General features: G+C 46.7%; 5 protein-coding genes across 5 annotated transcripts; 2 read left to right on the top strand and 3 right to left on the bottom strand.

Moving 5' to 3' along the window:
• Positions 1-908: 908 nt before the first annotated feature.
• LOC136453386 (small ribosomal subunit protein eS25y-like) lies at positions 909-3,024 on the bottom strand. The gene is made up of 3 exons (XM_066453953.1): positions 2,871-3,024; positions 2,585-2,794; positions 909-1,224 (listed from the first exon to the last, which is right to left on the bottom strand). Exons 1-3 carry the CDS (start codon positions 2,871-2,873, stop codon positions 1,111-1,113), a joined length of 327 nt encoding a protein of 108 aa, XP_066310050.1. The 5' UTR covers positions 2,874-3,024; the 3' UTR covers positions 909-1,110.
• A 338-nt stretch (positions 3,025-3,362) lies between these two features.
• Positions 3,363-7,577, top strand: LOC136453385 (uncharacterized protein At2g27730, mitochondrial-like). Its single transcript, XM_066453952.1, has 3 exons — positions 3,363-3,602; positions 6,518-6,556; positions 7,007-7,577. Exons 1-3 carry the CDS (start codon positions 3,498-3,500, stop codon positions 7,217-7,219), a joined length of 357 nt encoding a protein of 118 aa, XP_066310049.1. The 5' UTR covers positions 3,363-3,497; the 3' UTR covers positions 7,220-7,577.
• A 3,188-nt stretch (positions 7,578-10,765) lies between these two features.
• Positions 10,766-14,231, bottom strand: LOC136453384 (small ribosomal subunit protein mS86 (rPPR1)-like). Its single transcript, XM_066453951.1, has 2 exons — positions 12,967-14,231; positions 10,766-11,248 (listed from the first exon to the last, which is right to left on the bottom strand). The coding sequence occupies exon 1, from the start codon at positions 14,167-14,169 to the stop codon at positions 12,991-12,993; it is 1,179 nt and encodes a 392-aa protein (XP_066310048.1). The 5' UTR covers positions 14,170-14,231; the 3' UTR covers positions 10,766-11,248; positions 12,967-12,990.
• A 3,208-nt stretch (positions 14,232-17,439) lies between these two features.
• LOC136453383 (polyphenol oxidase, chloroplastic-like) lies at positions 17,440-19,443 on the top strand. The gene is given in 3 exon segments (XM_066453950.1): positions 17,440-17,853; positions 17,855-18,313; positions 18,439-19,443. Coding segments are annotated over 3 exon segments (1,791 nt in total). The 3' UTR covers positions 19,357-19,443.
• Positions 19,444-19,710: 267 nt separating this feature from the next.
• LOC136450635 (probable serine/threonine-protein kinase PBL23) lies at positions 19,711-21,651 on the bottom strand. The gene is made up of 3 exons (XM_066451183.1): positions 21,304-21,651; positions 20,428-21,191; positions 19,711-20,312 (listed from the first exon to the last, which is right to left on the bottom strand). Exons 1-3 carry the CDS (start codon positions 21,584-21,586, stop codon positions 19,998-20,000), a joined length of 1,362 nt encoding a protein of 453 aa, XP_066307280.1. The 5' UTR covers positions 21,587-21,651; the 3' UTR covers positions 19,711-19,997.
• Positions 21,652-22,706: the final 1,055 nt, after the last annotated feature.

Below are 22,706 nucleotides of genomic sequence, written 5' to 3'. Positions count from 1 at the left end.
TAAAATACACCTATAATTCCTAGATGGAGGAAGTTTTCAATTGATTAGAGCATCTCTAATAGGCTACCTAAACATGCCTCCTACAGAGCATCCATGCATGCTACCTAAAAAAACTCACCTCATCTCCTTTACTTTTATACAAGAACTTGTTCGATTAGTTCCCTTCCCCAAGAGGATTTCAACTACCTTCAATCTTCTCCAGTCTCCCCGAAACCGAACAGGTCTAAGTTAGATAGGTGATAGGTCGCATGAATAGGCTGGTAGATTGATAGCTTAAGTAGCATTACGAGTGAAAACAGACTCTGCTATCAGCTGGGTTCACTCTGCACAAACATAACAAGAACCCGACGAAGACTTCATTTCAACGTATATATTAGACTTCATCTCCTTTTAAGTTATAATAGATCCCATGGCAGGCACATGCCAACGTGACCTTAATTAATGGTGTAATCTAAAAACATTCAACAGATTTCTAAGGTCAGTGGTAATATTCAATTAGCTGCATTTAGTAATTTAAATAAAAGTCATAGAACATATGTTCAGACTGGTTAACATCTACTCCCTTAGTTCTAAAATTTGAAATCATTTTGTTTTTTCTAAGTAATATAATTTTTGTCATATATCTAGGTAACATAATTTTTGCTCTAAATATACGGTATGTTTAGATACATAGCAATGACTATACATAACCGTTACTTGGACTGGCACAAGCGCCATTCCTGTTCTACCTAAGTACCAATCCACCATAAACTAGCACAGATACCTGGATTAGCATTTCCAAGCCTTAACACAAACGGCAAGGAAATCACATCCTTGATAGACATAGGCATGACCCAAAAATTGCTCAGGGTAACACTACAAGTGCATTTGTCAAATAAAACTGAATTCATGATAATAGGCTTAATAGCAGAGCAGAGATAGGTTGACATTCCTCATCAAGATAAATATTTGGATGGCTACATGAGCTTAAAATAATACAATAATTTGAAAAATATTCAACATTCAGCACAACAGTAAGATTGACTGAGCCATGATTGAAATAAACTTGAAATATAATAGCAACATCAAGTCATCTAGACTAGATAACGTTGACAAGATGCAAAACATCCCTCATGTGTTGGTTGCCCTGGTGTATATCTGCTGGCTGGAATGAACAGAGACCATCCTTATGAGCCCCCTTGCCATCAGATCCTTAATGGCCCTCCGTGCCAAGGATCCATTAATCTGTGGATCAAAGGAAACAAACTTTGCTTTATTCATAAGCTGATTTAATGAGATAAATTGAATATACAGCACAAGCAGATAGTTCAACAAATAGCAAGCAACAAGTAGGAGAAACATATGCTTAGATGATGCACCAAATCAAACTCAACTAACACATTTGCAAACACAAAGGAAATAGCTCTGAGGAATGGAACCCTTCTAGTATGGAGAGTAGTAATTTTAGCTACTGCATACAACCTAAGACTGATTAATGGCAAAAGTAAGCTGTATTTGCACTCAACAGCATGAGAAACTACCATGAACATCCATGTAACAGGACTGGAAATGAGGTCTTACAAATGGTAAATAGACATGTGAGTGAATCATTCATCCGCAGCACAATTCATGTTAACTCTGAGCTATTGATTGTAATAATAACCGAAATACACATGTGATTCTGTATAAAATCATCAAGCCTTCCACAGAATACAAACATATTGGACACTCCAAACTGATCTTTTATATACCCTAATCCCAAGTGATTGCACTGGTTGCAAACCATTTTATAAACAATCTAACCAATGCAAATAGCCACATAAACCGAAACGAGGCCTTGTTTAAATCCAGGATGTAAAGTTTTGGGGTGTCACATAGAAGTGTCGCATGTGGTGTTCGGATACTAATAAAAAAACAAATTACAGACTCCGTCAGTAATCCTCGAGACGAATTTATTAAGCCTAATTAACCCGTCATTAGCACATGTGTTACTGTAGCACCACATTGTCAAATCATGGACTAATTAGACTTAAAAGATTCATCTGGCAAATTAGTCGCAAACTGTGCAATTAGTTATTTTTTTAGTCTATATTTAATACTCCATGCATGTGTCCAAACATTCGATGGGATAGGGAGTGAACTTTAGGGGAGAAACTAAACAAGGCCGAAGACAGTATAAGCAAATGCTACATGACAGGCCACAAACATGTATCCTGCTTTCCTACAATCGTATCCAACCAGCTAAACAAGTTCTACAGCCCACACCAAAATAAGCATGATGAATTGTTTTGAGCCACACAGAAAATTTATCTATGCAAAACATCCGGAATAGAAACCTGTATGATGCAAGTCTAAACCCATCTACCTAAAACATAAGAGACAACACAAACGCTCTAATTGTACAGGAGACTACAGTATGTATCGCTAACCATTTACTATACTATCATATCATTTGGGAATCACGCCGAGTTCATTCACCAGATGCTAAACATACAGATCACAACTACCATATTGAGGCTCTATCGTCAGGAAGGCAGTTAGGTACACAGCAGGAATCGATACATAGTTCCATACATGTGAAGCCGTGAAGGCAATGTAAGATTACCCTGAGGCGCTCGGAGAGGACGGATGGGGTGATCTGCTTGTACTTGGGCACCTCGGAGAGCAACTTGTCGTAGGTGGCCTGGTCGAAGAGCACCGCGTTGTTGACCTTCTCCTTCTGCTTACCCTTGCTCCACTTCTTCTTCTTCTGCTTCCCGCCTCCGGACTTGGCCGGCTTAGACGACGGCGGCGGGGCCTTCTCCTTCTTCGGGGCCTGAGAGAACAACCGAAACGGTCAGCAACAGACGGTCGGGCCGCGGGTGCGTGGAGAGGAGAGGACAGAGATGCACCATGGCGGAGGCGCGAGGCGAGCGACGGGGAGGAGGGTGCGGCGGCGGCGGCGGGAGGCGATGCGTATCGGGGCGAGCAGCAGGTATATTCTAGCTGCAGCTGCAGCTGTGGCTGCAAGAAATCAATTGATATCTACTGTAGCTACAACTAAAACAGCCACAGCCACAGCCGCAGCCGCAGCCAAAAAAGCTGCAGCGAGCAGGCTGTAGGGTTTTGAGCTGGTGATGCGTGCTCTCCACCGTCTGATCCGATCGGAGGGCTGGAACTGCATTTTCGGGGATGCATATACTCGTTTACGCCCCCTTGTCTGCAAAAATTGAAGCACCACCCCTACCACTGCAGCACGTATACATGCAGAGTACTCCTTGTTCTATCTATTTATTACATAATGCTCCCTAAGAAGGACTGCACAACACAAGTGCACATGCAAAAGTTTTAGGAGAGTCAAAATTAAAATGTAGCACAGCCTGGCGCTGTTATTCAGTTCCAAGGTCCAAGGGGGTCCAGAAGCCGCTCCCAGCAACTCATTTCTTTCTTCGAGAGAGGGCAAATCGGCAAGGGGAGCGCAGCGGAGAGCAAGGGAGCGGGTGACGTCATCGTCTTCCAGGGTTTCTCGATCGGCGGCGATGGCGACCAGGGCGGCGGCGAGGTTCCTGCAGCGCAGGCTCCTGTCGTCCGGCGGCAAGGTCCTCAGCGAGGAGGAGAAGGCCGCCGAGAACGTGTACATCAAGGTCCAGATTTCTCCCCTATCTCTCTCGCCCTTCCTTCCTTGCTCTATTGTGGTACCTGCTCGAGCCTTCGGTTCCTGATCGAGACGCGTTTGTGGGTATGTGACTGGTGATACGATTTTAGGACTCGCCTCTAGTTCCGTAAGTGTTGGAGCGGACTTGTGATGCGGTATTTCTGTGTGACCGCGTGCTCGTGGTGACCGCCGCTCGTGTTGGGACATGGAGAATGGAGTTTTTTTTCCCTAGGGTTCCTTGTTGGCCTTGTTGTAGTGTGGTAAGGATTGTGCTGGTGACTGAGGGTTATATGTGGTGTGAACGGTTGCTTGTTGTTGGCGCTGGAGTGGTCCTGTTACAGTGCCGATTTATGTGGTCAACTTGTTGATTTTCCACCTCTGCCTTGCTTCTGTTCTTTCTTAGTACTGTTTCTGTTGAGATGCATGCTACTTGACTCTGTGATGTCTGAGATTGTGCAATTTTTTTAGTTTCTCGAACTAGTTCATGTACAATCGTTGCTGCAGTTACTCACTCTACAAAGTAGGGTTCCATGTAGGGACACAAGTTGGTTGGTCAATGAACTCACATATTGGCTATTTTGAGTCTCTACCTGTTGTAACCCACTTAAAATGGGCTATATGTGGGCTCATGTACCAACTCACTTGCCTCCCTACTGACATCCCAGGACTCACTGTGCTTATGCTTAGTTTGAAAGCGTGGTTTTTATATGAGCTATTTTTCATTCCTTTAATTGACGTTAAGGCCTCTATCTTTCTTACACTACTGTTAGGGAACACTACTAGTTAGGTGATATAATCACAGCTTATGATAGCTTGAGAAATCCATACATGCTAATTTTCGGGTGTTTTTTTTTTGTCGTGTATCTGGTTAGTTTCCTGTTGTTAAACGAATGTTCAAATCGATGCATAATTGTACTACTAAACTGATGCATAAATATATTGTGATGATGTGATCTGCATAAGGATGTGTGCTTCTTGCATCATGGATATGAACGCTGTGACTGTAGCAGGCTTTGACTTTTAGCTGTTAAAAATTATACTGATGCTCTGATAGATGTACTGCATGAAATACTTGTTCTGATGTGGCCTGTCTACCATCTATACAAGCCTGGCGCTCATGGTGGTGTCGGCAAGTGTTGTGGCTTGGGGAATTTTGTGAGGTTGTCTTCTTATGCTGCTGAATGTGGTTATGTGTGGTTTAAAACATGCTGTTTATTAATGAAATTGGATAGTATCCTGCACTCCTGAACCAGTAACACATCAATTTGTGGTGGCTGTCCACCTGGCCATACTTTTGTTCCTGTTGGTCTGCATTTGTTTGAGATGTATGCTTATTTGTTTTATGATCTTGACTGAGTGTGGGTTGTTTTTGGTTCTGGAATTATGAAGGTCACTCTATAAGCTCCTGTTACTGTCAGATTGTTGTGGGCTCATTGAAAGCATATATGTTATTTTCTTTTGTATACGATGATATCATTAGCTGACTATTTTTCTGTCTCCTTACAAAGCATCCATAATCATTTTTAATGAGCTAGTGCATAAATATCTTGTGATCCACATAAGCATTTGTTTCTGGAATCATGGATGTGAATGTTGTTTGCGTTGCAGTTTTTCACTTGTAAACCTTAAGCCATAGGTGTTAAGAGTTATGCTATCCACATAATCCTGTTATAATTGGATTTGGATGCCATCTGTTTATTTTAGCCTTTCTTAATTTAAAATCAATACTAGCATGTGCAAAATAAATTTCAAGATCTAGACCGTTAGGTCACGCCAACAAGCTTGGTATGACCCCTCCAACTTGGTCATGCCAAGCTGCTTGGTGTGACCCAAGAGGCGAGTCACGTCGGGCTGTTAGGCATGACAATTGCTTCGATCATCTTGGTGTAATGTAACTCGCCTTGAGTCACTCCAAATGGATTGGCATGGCCAAGTTAATGGTCATGCCAAGTTCATTGGTGTGACCAAAACAGCTTTGAGAAGATAGTTTTGCACATGTTACTATTAAAATTTAGATTTAACAATTTTAAAATAAAAGAAGGCATATGAGCCTGTTGTTCGTATGAGCTCTTGAAGGATGCGTCTTGAGAATTTTCTTAAATGTTGCCTTCTTATAGTGTAGTTAGAGACTGCAAGTGTACTGCAGAACAAAATCATGTGGTGGTGTAGACATGTCTGTTAGTCACATCGGGATAGTATTCTGCACTCATGATCCAGTAATACATTAATTTATATTTATTGGTTCATCATGCTTATGTTGCAATTTGTTGTATATTGTGACATTATCAATTCTTGTGACTTGCTTCTGGTTTTACATTTCATTGGTTGACTCTTTGCAGAACTTTGATCACACTCTGTGAATGTATTTTCACTTATAGTATTGGATCTTATAGTATTTTTCGGAGTTTTTGAACCTACCATAAGTTAAGTTAGTTTTATCATCGACTTTTGGCTAATGTGGACTGTATCATCTTTTTTTTCTTATGTAGACGATCAAAACTAGTTATGAGTATGTAATTCCATAATACAATTAGAATTCCAGAACTTGGGAATTTCTAGTATATATGTGAAACATTACTTTTTTGTGTGTGTGCCTGGCCTGTAAGATAGACATTTGCATTGACAATGACTGCATTACTGCAGTGAAAACTTGTGCTACATGTTGAATAATGAAAGTGAATGCTTCATTTGACATCTTCAACTGTAAAAAGTTTATACCTTAAGTGCCATACATGGCTTGATAATTGCTCATGTGGTATTTGGATAAGCTTTTTCATTGCCTCTTTTGAAGTAGAAATCCTTCGGTACCTTTTTTTGTGTTATTTCCGATTGTTTGAATATGTCCTGCAGTTGTTCTTGATGCCATGATGATAATATGCCAACTGCATTTTGATTTTACTGCAGAAAATGGAACAAGAGAAGCTGGAGAAGCTCGCACGCAAGGTATGCAATAAACAATATCTCTAAGCATTGAATTGGGCAGCATCCTTTTGTATTCAATCCAATGTTGTCGTAAACGGCTGTGTAGTCTGTTTACAGGCCGTTTAAACACTACACGGTTACTAGCCGTGTCCATTTAATCGGCCGTTTATCCTGTTTATTTGACCGTGTAGCCTGAATAAACTCTAATGATAGGTGCCCAACTGTTTACCATTTAGCGTTCTCGTGAACATTGGCTCAATCATAATCTTCTGCTTTGTTGATGCTATGTGTTTCACAAATTCTCTTACTTGGAATCATGGACGCTTTAGTGGTGTGTATCTATGGTTATATGTATGTTTGCCCTTGTTGAATACGTAGGAGCTATGTGTTTTTGTTTTGTTGCTGGAGATTATGATTATGAAAACATAAAACTGTCTGTCGCTCTTACACAAGATGCAACATTGATTCCAGGGCCCCAGCTCAGGAGAGCATGCTTCGTCAACCACAGGCTCTGCAGCAAGTGATGTGAAGGCCGGGGCCGGGGCAACAGAGTCAGTGTCTGCAAGTGTGTCATCCGACAAGAACAGGAACTACGCTGTCCTGGCAGGCACAATTGCTGCCCTGAGTGGCCTGGGTTGGTATCTATTGTCAAAGCCTAAGAAGTCGGAGGAGGTTGTGGACTGAAGAGGGGGTAGGGGGGTTGTGAATGCGATCTGCGGATGGTCGGCCCTATATTTCACCATGGTTTACTTTCTGCTCATAGACCTGCACCTTCTGGAAATAATTGTTGAAATGTACTCTACACTACTTGTTCTGAGGCCTGTTGCATCACTGAACCTTGAAGTATGCACTCGAGACGTTCAGTAGTTCTCTCCCTCGCTTGACAGGTTGCAATGTTGAGTGATGCTTGTAATGCTGCCTACATCTTGCAGGAGAGGTTTTTGGGTACTGATGTTTTGAATGTAAACTTGTTGCCACTATCCTTTATATCAGCACACATGGCGAAGTGCATTCTGTGATAATGAGAATGACCTGTTACACGCGTTCCCAATCCCATATGCCTTCGCCGCAGCGGTTCTATGTATTTTCCCAAGCATTTCTATAAGCATGCAATGGCTATATATACTTGGGTGAGCTTTTTTTAGCACATCTCTAAATGTGACATCGTACTGAACAAAGTGAAGAACCAGCTGATGATAAGGTACTGCAACAAGGAAAAGGAAGTTGGGGATGTATGGAAGGGTCCTGTTTGTCCAAAGATTAGGCACAAGGAGCACTTAATTAGAATGGGCAAACACATGTTTTGCAATACCTGTTGGCTATTGGATATTTCAGCTTCAGTTCTAAACCCTGGAATAACTAAGCATTGAGATTGCACCACTGATCACAAGCTGACAAACACACTAATAGCAGAACAACCCACAACTCCTCGTTCCCCTTGCATCGACCGCAGCAGGTACCCCTCTTCCTTCATCCTCCGCTAGATCCCAGTCTCGCCACTGATTGCCTCACTTCGCCTGCTCCGAGGGTCCACCTCTTCGCCTCTCGTGCGACAGACTCGAGGTGGAAGACAAAGGAGTGCAAATGGAGATGAGTCCATTTTCAGGGGCCTCCATGCATATTGGTTGCACCAACATGGCTGGTCCACACGTGCAGCTCACGTGCTCTGTGCGCCACACGGTGGATGGTGCGTTGCCACCATGTCTGAGAAAACGGCCACCCGAACCGGGTACGGACCAGCATACCATTTAAAGGCTAGAAATGTTTTTCCAAAGTTCGTAGAACCCTTCAGAGACCTCTCGTACATTTAACTCAACTTTACATATCAAGGTCACCTAGAAAAATATGCCAAAACTGACCTACTTCCACCTTGATCATTCCTTCACAAAACTTGTCTGCACGGAGCTGACCAGCTGGTGGCGCTATATGAGCCGCGCATAAGGACAAAGAATTCTCTTCTATGAATAAATGACACTGAACAACCAATAACACAGGAAAATGGAGGCTTCTGCTGGGAGAGGCAGCCGGCAGCACAGTTGCAAGACCAAAGAAATTTACAAAGGCCCAGGTGACGCCGGAAGGCTGCGCCCGTCAGACAAGAACCGAGCTCCGCAGCACGAGGCGGCCGTCCACGTCCTTGTCGAATACCCGCTCATGCGCTGCCTGGACCCCGCCGGTGGGAAGCTCTCGCTCCTCTCTGTCGGCGTGGGCGTGGTCGAGGTAGAGAAGGTAGGGCGTGACGCGGCCGCGCGTGTCGGCGTAGGTCCGGCGGCGGAGGACGCAGGCGGGGTCGATGCCGTAGCCTCCGGGCGGCGCGAAGAGGAGCGGGGCGGAGGGAGAGAGGTCGGGCTCGTAGTTGGCCATGACGAGGCGGCACATGCGCGGCACGAGCTCGAAGTCGGCGGCGGAGGCGAGGCCCCAGGTGGCGCTGTCGACCTCGCCACTGTGGAGACAGCGCTTCCATGCCCAGCGCGCGCAGGCGAGGCAGTAGACGCACTCGAGCAGCGGCAGGCCACAGGCCAGCGACATGGCCGGGCACTAGGCGGCGGCGGCGGCAATCAGTCATCCATCGGCCACCGGCGGTGGCAGGTTGTAGCTGGGAGGGAATTGCGTCGAACAGGTTGCGCGCGGCGCGGATCGAATCGGGAACCAAAGATTCCAGTACGGATGGTTTATGGATGTTCCAAAGCGAGCAAGGATCGGATCGTATGGACGAACGATTCCACTCGTGAATTTTCTTTTTTCTACTGGTGATCTATGGTGCGGAGGAGTGATTACCGTTTGTGTAGGTAACTCCCTCCCCTGGCGATGTCGACCACTGGCCCGCTGGGACAGCCGAGCATGTGCCTTTAGCTATACTTTTTTTTTTTAGCGAACGAACAGTATTTTTCTCCTACAACAAATTAGCATAAACATTACTGTAAGCCAAATTTTAAAGAAACCAACAAGGCCAGGATCAGACCTGTTGCTAATCAATAGTCATTACTTCCTCACTTCCAAATTACTGAGTATAAGTCGTTAGAGTTAAAACATCTCAAGTTTGAATTATAGAGAGAATCACAATAATTTATGACATCAAATAAGTATAATATGAAAACATAGTTAATAAAGAATCTAATGATACTTATTTGGTATCATAAATGTTATTATTTTATTATATAAATTTAGTCATATTTAAGATGCTTTGACTCTCCAAGAAAATTAAAATGACTTATAATTTATGATGGAGGAAGTAATTAGGACTAAAAATTAGTTTAAATTAAATAGAATTAGTAAGCTAATTGGCTAACAATTAATTTTTTATTTTACAAAAAAAAATTGTGTACCTATTAAGCCTCTTGATTAGATCAGCTATGGGCCTATGGCTAAACATTAACTGGTTAATCATTAACCCTATGCATCAAAACATATGTTCCGCCAAGGATTAAGACAATATAAGCTCTGTTGTTAAAAAAAAGACAAATAAGCTCATTAGATGAAAGCAGAATGATACTAGTACTCCTTACCGATGCACATCACTGTCCTTCTAATCCAAACATATGCTGGCACGTTTGGTTTGTTACCAGCATGTGCCAAGCCAAATATTGGCCATGTATCGCTTAGCCAGCACTTGGTTTAACTCCAAAATTTATCAGCATCAAATCAATTTGGGATGTGAGGGAGCGCTGTGGCTGTGGCGCGTGGAATGGCACTCTCCAGCAGCAGCAGCCAGTGCCGTAGAGAAGGGAGGAGGGTCAGCTTCTTTCAGCCGACTTGCTTTTTATTGGGAGAGCGAACAAGTGAAATCAGCACCACGGAAGCCTCAACCTCACATGAAGCCAGGAGCACCTCCAAGATACTCCGAGAAAGCTTAAGAGCAAGTGGATTGTATAAATTAAAACTTTCACAATCATGTGTTCATTTATGTTTTTGTACTCAGTGTTGATTAGTACCATGAACAACAATTAATCCAAAATTCTATCTAAATCAGTCTGCATGTTCATGTCAAAATCTGGTTGTTTACCTTCACAAGACATTTATCATTCTATCTAAATCAGTCCGTGCATGTTCATGTCAAAATAGTTGTTTACCTTCGCATGACATTTATCATTGCGATACTGGAGACTGTAGACTGTTGAATATATATAGGCATATATGGCTGCTTACATGGTGCATATATGCATGCAAATATGCAACACGTTACACGTCCGAGAATGACATTGACATTGCTCGACACAATTCCAGGGAGGAACCCATTAATTTCATTCCATTCAAACAGAAACGAAAGTCGTTACAGTTACAGCATACAGTGCATCACTTGCAAACTGCACATGTTGCAGGCGCAAGGTCCGTATAGGCAGTGACAGGCTCAGCCCATGCCAACGAAACAGACAGAGCAAAACGAACAAGTTTTATTTGCCCTGTTCGCTTATGCTGAAATTTGGCTTATGCTGAAATGTTATGAAAGGAAAACACTGTTTCATGACTGAAAAGTAGTGCCGAATATGCTCAAGCGCAGAACTAAAACTTTAATTTGCCAAATGTACTAACTACTGGAGCATCGCCAAGAAAAACCTGCAGCTGCCACTGTTAATCCATCATCACAGCTGGAGCATGCTTCACATCTATATAAAATTGAATCCAGGCCATAGCTTCATATGCTTGAAACAGTTGATCAAATATAGATGCAGTCCCAACTCCCAATCAACAATGTCTTCAGCACTGGCAAATTTTCTGAAAATAATCATATACCAAATAAATTGAATTAATAATAGTACTGGTTAATTTCAAGAGAAACAAAACAAAAAAGGCGAAAGGGTAGAAGATCCAAGCACCAGGCAAATAACATCGTAAAGAATCAGCAAAAAAACAAGTTTGTATCACAAAAAAATCAAGTTGGCAGAACCCAAAATATAATAAATACATTTATAACCAGCTTACCAGCGTTAAAAATACATGCATAAACCCTGCCGAAATTGATGTGTGCCAATAAAAGTCTAACAATGTCTGTATCACTAATATATTTCAAACGTTGAAATCTTGCTGTTCATTATAAAAAAAAACACACAAAAAATTGAAATACTGTATATAACTTAACCTAGTCAATTTCGTTCCAGTTTCCTTGATGTTCATGAATGATAATTGATAGAAGTGATTTTCTTCATGAAAAAAGAAAGACCAGAGGAGCAATACACCAAGTCACCAAAGCTACTAAATAATTTTATGTTTGCTTGATCAAACAGTAGTTTAGGGAAACCCATTATTTTCGCCAAAAAAAAAGCATGTGTACAGATCAGCTGGATCTAGATTTTCCTACATATCTCATATTACAGGGTCGAGATGCTTAGTTTAGCCTTAAAGGGTCGAACGCCATAATTTTTACATGTTGAATACACAAATCGTATTATGATGTCACTTTAAACTACAACGGTTTAGAGGAAGCCATATACATAAAAGAAGTCCAATTCTATTAAATTGATTTCCTAGAGTGAAGACCCTATATTCCAAAAGAAACTATAGCAGTTTCCCTACAGTTAGCTCAAGACAGTTTATACTTAACATGAAAGTTGACATACAAAACCTGAACAATTTTCCAAGCAGTTAAAAGGCTATACCAGCTATGAAGGAGATTCTAGTAGACCAGCGCACCAAAATTTACCTTCACATTCTCTATTTGAAATTTGATATTTCCAGAACAATAAAGTTTACCTCATAAAATCCACTTTACTATCTAGTATAATTAAAATTTCGAATTTCATTAAGAAAAATAAAATTGAAGAATACTAATTCTTATTATGATCAACCCTAATTCTAAAATTCTATCAATAGTGTATGACCATACATTCAGAAGTCCCTCAACTTTCAACACAAATGAAGCCATCCAATCACACAATCATACAAGGTTCTTCCCAAATGAAACAATTATTGACTGAAATCCATATGTACTGTGAGTTGTGACCAATCGTGGAAGCAATCAACATATGAGTAACAAGCATCAAGTTATGGCATTGAAAGTTTGGAACACACAAAGGAGTGGGCGATGGAGCTCTTAGTCTCTTTGTTTCTTGCAGGCTCAGACTAAGAATTACAGATAGCGTCATGGACTCGTAGTCATAATGTAGTTCATATACTGTTTTTAACCATATTCATAAAAGGAAACACCTATCTTGTACAACTCATTGTATACACGAGCCCTACAGCAATATATCACTTTGGCACCGCCACAACTGGAATTTATACAGCAAAACTCAGAAATGCAATAGTATGTGGTGATTCATTGTCAGCATTTCATAAAAGGATGAGTAGAAAAATGTCCATGTGCAAAAAAATAGATTAAAAAGAAAACTGGAATAGTCATCCTATCAGCACTATTATTTTGAATTACCAAAACATGTAAATTAAACTCTCCCTCTATCTTCACTTTGCTATGCATTCCAGCAGCAAAAGAATACCTGAGAGATCATTGATGTTTTACTCTAATGAGGCAATGCCTCCTCCAACTCCTTCCACCCCTCAGTTTTATTTGGGAACTTCTCCTTCATCTTCTCAATGATCCCCTTTGCCTCATCGATCCTAGAGCTCCCAGCAAGTCCATTCACAAGCATTTTCATGGTCGAGAAGCATGGCACCCAATTCTTAGCTGCTATCTCATTGTACAGTCCAAGGGCAGTGTCAAAATCATCACCCTTACAAAGGTAATGAATAAGCATAAAATAGAAATTGTTATCTCCAACAAGCCCCTTCCTTCCCATCTCCTTGTACAGACGTTTTGCTTCCTCCAAATCCCCCTCCTTACAGAATCCATAAATCAGATGATTGTAGGTCACCCAGCTTGGCTTTGTGCCCTTCTTCACCATCTCGTCCACTAATGCCCTTGCCTCACCACTCCGACCGAGTTTGCACAAACTCTGCACCCTCACATTGTATACCGGCAGGGACTCACCACATCCATTCTTCTTCATGAGCTCTAATACCTTCCCGACGTCATCGAACATCTCCTCCTTGTAGAAACCAGCGAGCGCAGTGGTAAACGTGGTGGTGTTGGGCTTCAAGCCCTTCTTGCACATTTCATCGAAAACCGAGTAAAAGGACCTTATGGTGCCAGACTCGGCGAATGATTTTATGATGGCATTGAAGGTCTCGATGTTGGGCTTGACGCCATGGGCGTCTGGGAATGTCTGAAAGACGCGGGCGGCCTCATTGTGGTTACCGGAGACGATGCACGCAAAGATGAGGGCGTTGAGGGAGCGGGTGGAGGGGGAGGACTGGAAAGTGGAGATGGCGTCGGGGAGGAGGTTTGCCTGGCCGAAGAGCACGATGGCGTGGGGCGCGTGGCGCGGGGTGAGGACGGTGGAGGCGAGGTCACGGAGGGTGTCAGGAGCGGAGGAGAGCTTTGATGCGGCTAGCGACAGCGCGATGCGGTCGATGTGGTTCTCCGGGGTCAGCGCGGCGGCGCGGCAGATGGAGAGGATCTGGTCGTGGGGAGGCGGCGGGGAAGACTTGAGGAGGGAGATGGCGAGTCGGGTCTTCTCTCGCGAGGTGAGGGGAGTGCTCGGCGAGGACGGGTTGAGGATGGAGCCCGGAGTGGGGACCGGTGTGGTGTTGGCGGCCGTGGAGAGACGGCGGCGCACGATGTGGCGAACTGCGGCGGCCATGGCGGCGTCAGGTTTAGGGTTTAGAACTCGGGGTGAGTGGTCAACCCTGATTGCGAGTGAAATCTCTTCTTGATTCAGCTTACTGTCTACGGGTCCCACTCTGCCATCATACTAAGCGCGTGTTTAGTTGGTGCCCAACTTCCAAAAAGTTGCTACAGTACCTGTCACATCGAATGTTTGCGGCCCGTGCATGGAGCATTAAATGTAGATGAAAAGAAAAACTAATTGCACAGTTTGGTGGGAAATTACGAGACGAACGTTTTGAGCCTAATTAGTCCATGTTTGAACACTATTTGTCAAATAAAAACGAACGTGCTACAGTAGCCCCAAAATCCAAATTCACCCAACTAAACAAGGGCTAATGGTTCGATTAACCAGTTACAGGTGTCCTTCTCATAAACAGGCTAAAATAAAATAACTTCACCTAATTTGTTTAATAATAGAACAAAGTTCCTGCCGACTTTAAACAGCCGACTTCATCTAATAACGAGCCTCTAAAAATATGCTGCTCACAAGGGATGGATGTGAGATGGAGCTGAAAATAGTAGCTTCATCCAACTCTAACTTGTTCGGATGGATTTTGCGTAGGAGTGAAGGACTTGTTTGGTCAGATGAAATTGTGGCTCCTCCAAAACGGCCCCCTGACCCTCAAGAGAAACCCTGCCAAACACCCCTCTTAAAAGAGCTTCAGCTCTACTGATAAAGTTGCTCATGGAGCTAAAGCAAAAAAAAAAATGAATTCACCAGTGAAGTGGAGTTATGTCAAATGAGACCTTATAGGAGTATGCCAAAGAAATAGAAGTGCTACATTTTTTGTTATCTTTCTAAGGTAGAACTTCGCGTCTTGTAGCCACTGTGGACGTGTCATTGAAAATGACCCCACATCATGAAAAATGTCCTCTTTACTCTCGTCCAGTTGTCCTCAAGCGTCACACGTGGAGCTATCATGGACGGTCCACATCGACTACTAGTAGAGGTGATGGCCAACTACGCCAAGATCTATGGACGGCCGCTGGCCAACGAAAGGTCGTGGCCAGCAAGGTCAAAGTGCCGCAAGGCATTGCGGCATGGAGATGCTCCCGTAGGTGTCATAGTCCTGCGGGCCGAGGAAGCCATCCTTCAACGCCGCGTCAAGCGTATCCTGCAATTGTCGTAGGAAGGAGGACATGTTGTCATGGAGGCCACCTTCTACCAATATCATGTCCTTAGCCCCACCCACAACGATGGTGGTTCTGTGGCGGGTGGGAGCTAGGGCGCAAGAGAGCAACGCTGCCAAGCGGACGTGGGTGAGTGAGCGCGCGATGGTGCTAGAGGATTGGTTGAGGTGGATAATGCTTTAGGGCCTACATGGCAGTGATAGTCTATAGTGAGAAAATGGGAACTGCGTAAGGGGTAAATGGGTATTTTCACGTGCCTCGGCATCCATAGTTGGAAGTGCTCCACGCTGGTCGTCTGATATGTCATGCCACATTAGTGAAAGGGTAAATACCGAGTGCTTACTCCCTCACTGGTAGCAAAAATGTAGGATACAACAGAAAACTAGCAAATAGAGAGTTGGCATCCCTTCGACTTAGGGTTTTCAAATGACGCCCATAACCCATCTCTTCTACCCTTACCAAATGTAGAGGTATTTTTTTTTCTAAAAATGAGATAGGCATTCTTAATCTAGAAAATGGTGTCCAATATTCGTTGTTGGTCCTGTAGATATACAGAAAGCCCGTGGCTCTTTAGCCTGGCACGGAGCTCTTTTTTTTTGGAGGCCCAAGCATGACACGCCCCGGTGGTGGGCGTGCTTGGGCCAACTCGGCCTGATGACCAGGGCCTACACTATTCAGCATGATCTTAGGCCATGACTCACCCTGTACGAAGGAAACCTTGGGTTTTCGTAGCAAATAGTTAATGCTACAATCTTGGAGAAATAATGCCTAATCACGAGGCTCCATTAGATTCTTTTCGAGTGCTCATTCAAGAACTATGATCTTTGCCGATCAAGATTTGCTTATCTGTCTCGTAATACCTTCTACAGGTTACCCTGCAGCAGCACCGACGCAGACCCAATAGAAGCAAGCCCTAACTAATCACAAGCTTCTCATAAAAATTGAGTTGTTTTGCATTATTCAGTGAACCCAATATGCTATCATAGTAAGTCAACAAGGGCGTTCTAGTGTATTGCAGATTCATCTTATCTAAGAGCCTTCCATTAGATAAGAACAGCTTTGCTCGCTTTTCGCTATGACTTTGGTGGTTTCCATTTCCTCAACCAAGCTACTGCTTATGAGTCGCTGACTCATTCTCAACAGGCACGCAACTATATTATCAAGAGTGAGGGGTCACATAGTGACTTAAAGTGATCTCAATGCTAATGGTACTTATAAAAAAAACTTGTGAGGCACAAATTACCTCCCCACAAACACCATGAAGGGTTATATGGGCTAATTGGTTCCGTTGATCCGAGCTATGTCTAGGTCATTTGGATTCTGTTAATCTCTTTAGATGCTCCAAGCAACCTTTGAGCGGGCTTCTCTACTAGATAGTCTCAGCAGGTGATCTAGTTACATCCAGACCATTCAAATTTTGTCATGCCGACTAGTTTTAAACTCTAGGGCATAGTGGTGGTACTTGAGGTGACTACGTGGTTCAAGAGGGTGTTTGGTTTGAGAAACCACCTCATTGGTGCATCCAATGAAATTTGATGAAATGCTATTTCTAATGCTTACACTAATTATAGCATGTAATGGACTAATACATTCCATTCCACAAAGCAAACAACAGAGTAAGAAGTGGTAAGACAATGGATTTACCATATTTCTCAAATCAAACACCCCAAAGTGTAAAAGTTCAGCACAATTTGACGCTTCAGACATAGGAGTGCACAGATTCCTTTGACTCCCTGGGCATGGCCGCACCACACAAGTTTACACAGTTCATTTTTTTTAAAGGAAAAAAGCTGTTTCTCAGTCAAAACTCAGCATCAAAATTAGCACCACTTGTCTAGCAAATCTTCAAAGAAGACGTGCACACCGACGAATCCACGAAGACAGTATAATAAACTTAGCTACTGCCCCGTATGGCCGTATCTCCCTCCACATGCAGCATTTGACGAGCTAGGGATGGCGTCCTACGCCGTCTTCCTTCGCTGTTCACTCCCGCGTGCGCACGTCCCTGCTTCCCTCGTCGCCGATGCAGTACAGGCTGCACCGCGCCCAGCTTATATATACCGCATCGTCTCCGAAGCTGCTAACCCATTGCGCTCTGCAAGTTTAACCGGACATGGCCTCCATGTCGCATTTAATTGCTAAGCCAGCTCCAGCTGCCACCTTTCCTCTATCCTCTCCGAGAACGAGCTCCGGCTTTAGGCCTCGCCGCGTTACCGTCCAGCGCGTCTCGTGCGCATCGCCCAGAGGCGGCGAACGCTCAGAGCAAGACGCCCAAAAGCACGACCGCCGCGACGTCCTCCTGGGCCTCGGCGCGCTCGGTGCCAGTGCCACCGCCACCCTGATGTCCGCGCGCCGCGCCGGCGCCGACCCCATCGCCACGCCCGACATCTCTTCCTGCGGCCCGGCGGACCTTCCGCCGAGCGCCAACGTGCTGACGTGCTGCCCGCCGCCCTCGAACGCGCTGCCAGTGGACTTCACCCTCCCCGACGCCACGACCTTGCCGCTCCGGACGCGCCCCGCCGCGCACTTCGGTCACCGCGGACTACGTCGCCAAGTTCAACGCCGGGATCGCCGCGATGAAGGCGCTCCCGGCGGACGACCCGCGTAGCTTCGCGGCGCAGGCGAGCGTGCACTGCGCCTACTGCGACGGGTCGTACAGCCCCGAGGGGTTCCCCGGCGTGGAGCTCCAGGTGCACAACTCGTGGCTGTTTTTCCCCTTCCACCGGTGCTACCTCTACTTCTTCGAGCGCATCCTGGGCAGCCTGATCGGCGACCCCAGCTTCGCCGTACCGTTCTGGAACTGGGATGCGCCGGACGGGATGCGCATGCCGGCCATGTACGCGGATCCGTCGTCCCAGCTGTTCGATCCGCGGCGTGACGGCCGGCACGCGCCGCCGAGGCTGATCAATCTCGACTACAACGGGAGGGAGCCGAGGTTCACTGACAAACAACAGGTTGATCACAACCTCAGGGTCATGTACCGTCAGGTAACGTGTGTTTATATTGTTGTTATGAATCTGACAAAAGAATCCTAACATGGTCTCGGAATCTGTCAAAACTGACAAAACTTTGTGACGTGCATGTGGCAAAATCGATGATGTTCGATCATCAGATGGTATCGCTGAGCCCGACGCCGTCGCTCTTCTTCGGCAGCGCGTACCGCGCCGGCGACGAGCCAAACCAGGGGCCAGGGCCGGTGGAGAACATCCCGCATGGCCCGGTGCACATCTGGTGCGGCGACCCGAACCAGCCGGACGGCGAGGACATGGGCAACTTCTACTCGGCCGGGTTCGACCCGCTCTTCTACGCGCACCACGCCAACATCGACCGCATGTGGTCCGTCTGGAAGGGGCTCGACGCCCGGAGCCACAAGGATCTCACCGACCCAGACTGGCTAGACGCCTCCTTCCTCTTGTACGACGAGACCTCCAAGCTCGTGCGCATCCGCGTGCGCGACGTGCTCGACACCGACAGGCTGTGGTACCGGTACCAGGACGTGCCCCTGCCGTGGACGGCCGCCAGGCCAACCGTGACCACCGCGGCGCGGAGAGCGGACTCGTTGCTCGTGCCCGCGGCGCAGGCAGCTGGCGCTGCCGCCAAGAAGGCGGGCGAGTTCCCCATCACGCTGGACGAGGCGACCAGCGTGACGGTGAAGAGGCCGGTCGCGGTACAGAGGAGCAAGGCGGAGAAGGCGTCCAAGGAGGAGGTGCTCGTCATCGACGGCATCGAGGTGGACAGGGACGTGGCCGCCAAGTTCGACGTGTTTGTAAACACCGAGGACCACGCCGCGGTGGGATCGGGCGGGAGGGAGCTCGCGGGGAGCTTCGTGAACGTGCCACACGGGCATGGCCACGGGCACGGGCACGGGAAGAAGGGGAGAGGGATCAAGACCAAGCTGCGGCTCGCGTTGAACGAGCAGCTCGAGGACCTCAAGGCCGAAGGCGACGAGAGCGTGGTGGTGACCCTCGTGCCGCGGCAAGGCAAGGGTAAGGTCAAGGTCGGAGGCGTCAAGATTGAGCTGATGCATTGAAGAGTTCGTTTACCATGCAAAAAAAAGCAGTTTCTTTCTTTCCGCGAGAGATTGCAAAATAAGTGGATTGGCAGCAGACATTGCTTGTGAGTTTGCGTTTGCGTCTGTTCTTGGCTTTAGAATTTTATTCCTTGGTTTACACAGAACTGTCCAAGTGCATGCATGCGTTGATTCGAATAGATTTAACATTATTGCTTCACACTTACTCCGAGTGCCAGGCTACCAGCAAGATTTGTAATAAACATAACAAAATGTGAAGTACAGTACGTACTAGTCAGCTACTAGTGGACCTGCCGGGGGCGTGGCCGCGTGGGCAGTTGAAAATTGATCTCCGGAAAGTTCAGTTTTCAGAGTCCAAGAAATCGGCAATCCCCAAGCTAAACCATGTGCAAGAACTACAACATCAATCACAATGCCGCTTACCACTCACTTTGCGTCATTAGTGAGTAATTTGTGTCGAACAATTGGCTCAACTTCATGCTGCATTGCTGCTGAAAACCACCATCAGTCAAGATAACTCCTTGAATGGTGTTACATCCTGCCTACGTGGTGTACGTTTTACAGAAAGAAGAAGATTCAAGAGAGCAGACAGACAGCTCTGCAATCCCTCCCTTTCCCGTTAGCTTAGCTCCCTCCTACGGTCACCTATGCTTCATTTCGTCGTCGGCCCTGATCATGTCGGCCTTAGGAGGACTGGGACTGCTATCCCTGTCTGACCCTCGATCTGGGCTCTTGTGCTCAGCTTGCATGCCTTCGGGAGGGTAGTATTGCGGGTCGGCGAGGAACGAGAGCGCCGCGACGACGTCGCTGATCCCCGGCCGGCTGGCAGCGTCCTCCTGCAAGCACATGGACGCGACGGCGAGCGCCTGGTACAGCCCCTTCACGGGGTACCTCCTGCCCAGCAACGGGTCGGCCAGCTTCACGAACCTCCTCTTGTCTCTCAGCAGAGGCGACGCCTGCACGAAATTAAAACGTATACATGATTCTCGATCGATCGGTAACCGCAATCGCTTTAATTTGGCGCTGCGGCCTCTGCGTTTCCTGTGGAACGAAACTCACTCACTCACTCACCCAGTGAACGAGGACCTGCTCCTCGGACGGCCTGGCGACGTCGATGGCGCGGCGGCCGGTGATGAGCTCGAGCAGCACGACGCCGAAGCTGTAGATGTCGGACATCTTGGTGAGCTTGCCGGTCATGGCGTACTCGGGGGCGCAGTAGCCGTACGTGCCCATGACCCTGGTGCTGACGTGGCTCTGGTCGCCCATGGGGCCCAGCTTGGCGAGCCCGAAGTCGGAGAGCTTGGCGTTGAAGTCCCTGTCCAGGAGGATGTTGGATGCCTTGAGGTCGCGGTAGATCACCGGCGGGTTGGCCACCTCGTGCAGGTACTCGATGCCCTTGGCCGCGCCCACCGCGATCTGCATCCGCGTGTGCCACGGCAGAGGCTTCCAGTTCGGGGGCAGGTCCAGGAGGTGGTCCTCCAGCGAGCCCTTGGGCATGTACTCGTACACCAGGATCCGCTGGTCGGAGTCGGTGCTGTAGCCGAGGAGCTTGACCAGGTTCGGGTGGTGCAGGAGGCTGAGCATCAGCACCTCGACGAGGAACTCGCGGTTGCCCTGGAACCCGTTCCTGTCCAGCTGCTTCACGGCGATAACCTCTCGGGTGTCGTCGAGGAGCCCTTTGTACACCCGGCCAAAGCCGCCTTCTCCGAGAAGGTTCTGCTCGCTGAACCCGTCGGTCGCGGCGCCCAGCTGGCTGAACGTCAGCTCCCTGCTGGGCATGTTCTGGTTGCTGCTCCGTAGGATCTTCTCGGCCGCATTCACGTTCTTGCACACGTCTGCAGCGCAGCAAGTACCGGCAAGCGTAGCATTAGCCATGAATGCATATGGGTATGCCTCTGCAACTCTGCATCTGCATGCGTACGAGTGGCGTTGGATGCATCGGCTTACCCGACTTGGCCGAAATGTTGTTGACGAGGTCCGCGAGCTCGCCGCTGCCATCGCCGCTCTCCTTCTTGGCCTTCTTCTTCTTCCTCCAGAACTTCCTCTTCCTCCACCTTTTCTTCTTGCTATCTGCTGGCACGGAAGCCGGCGCCGACGTCGACGCCTCTTCCTTGCCGCGCACACCACCTGCAGGGGCGCAGGCAGACGGCGAACAGCAGCACGCGCCCGCGCTGCGGAGGAACTTCTTGCCGTTGCTGCATCTCTTAGCGGCCGATGAGAACAGGCCCATCGCGGGACCGACGCGAGAGTGGGCGGGGCACCCTCGGGTCGATCCGCGCGAGGAGGGTGGCCGGATTTCTTGGGGGATACTTCTACACTGACGAGGGCGGAGTCTGTGGACGGGAATCGCGTTCTTTTTCTGGACGTGGGTTTGGAAGGCGCGAGCCAAATTTGGCAAAGCGCTGAGTGCTCTTCGTTGTCCGTTCCGGTGAGAACTGTCCCCTAAATATTGCAAGATGTTAACGGTTTTTTCAACTCAAATGGAGAATAAACCTGACCACTGATCTCGAGGGTGGTCATGTAACGGTACATCCTTCATCTTTTTCTTCTTCTTCGATCAAAAAAAAAAAAATCTTCTTGTAACTTGTATCTATATTTATATTTGTATCTATATCTATATTTGTACGTTATCTCTGTTTTTCCCATCTGCCGTCCAATTCACCATGCCAGCGAAACACTGCTGGGAGACCGGGAGGCCTATGCCACTTCCGCGCGTTTGATATCCCCGCAAATGCGCGTCCCCGCCGGCTCCGCATTCTTGGCGTTGCTCCGGAGCCCAAGTCGTGCTACTGTTGGCAAAGAACCTTCGTCATATGACGCCTCTCTCGGCTTCCATGTTGACCGTAACGCCGAGCATGTGTGAGTTGAGACATGTTGTTACTATCGTCGATTACAAGATTTTAGGTGTTATGGATGATGTTCGGTGGAATGAGAGTCATAAGTGCTTACATATGGGCTTTGAGGTATCTGTCAGGGCCACATCCCCTACGGTCTTATTGCAAGTTATTATTGTCGGCCTTTTCGTTTTATTGGTTTCTCTTTATGCTATTGCTCCAATCAACTGTTAGAATAAAGTGGCTAGGTCCCATTCATATGTGCAAAGAGGTGTGTGAATATCCATCGTATTTATGGAAGTAGAGATTGTTATGCTTAAATATGAAAGTCATTTCTACTTCCTCAAGTCTAGTGTGAGGAAGAATAAACGAAGCCCACACGTGTGCTCGCTTGCCAGGCCGGGCTGTTCTCGCTTGGTACCTTGTTGTGACCGGTTCTCTCCGTGGATTCAGAGCGCACTCGAGCCAGGGTTAGTTGAATGAGAAATCGGTACCAGTGACCACTATGGCTATTTA

The sequence above is a fragment of the Miscanthus floridulus genome, chromosome 5, assembly GCF_019320115.1.
Source record: "Miscanthus floridulus cultivar M001 chromosome 5, ASM1932011v1, whole genome shotgun sequence".
In the NCBI taxonomy this organism is placed as follows: domain Eukaryota; kingdom Viridiplantae; phylum Streptophyta; class Magnoliopsida; order Poales; family Poaceae; genus Miscanthus; species Miscanthus floridulus.
Note: the sequence above shows the minus strand (reverse complement) of the source record. Positions and strands in the feature narration are given on the sequence as shown.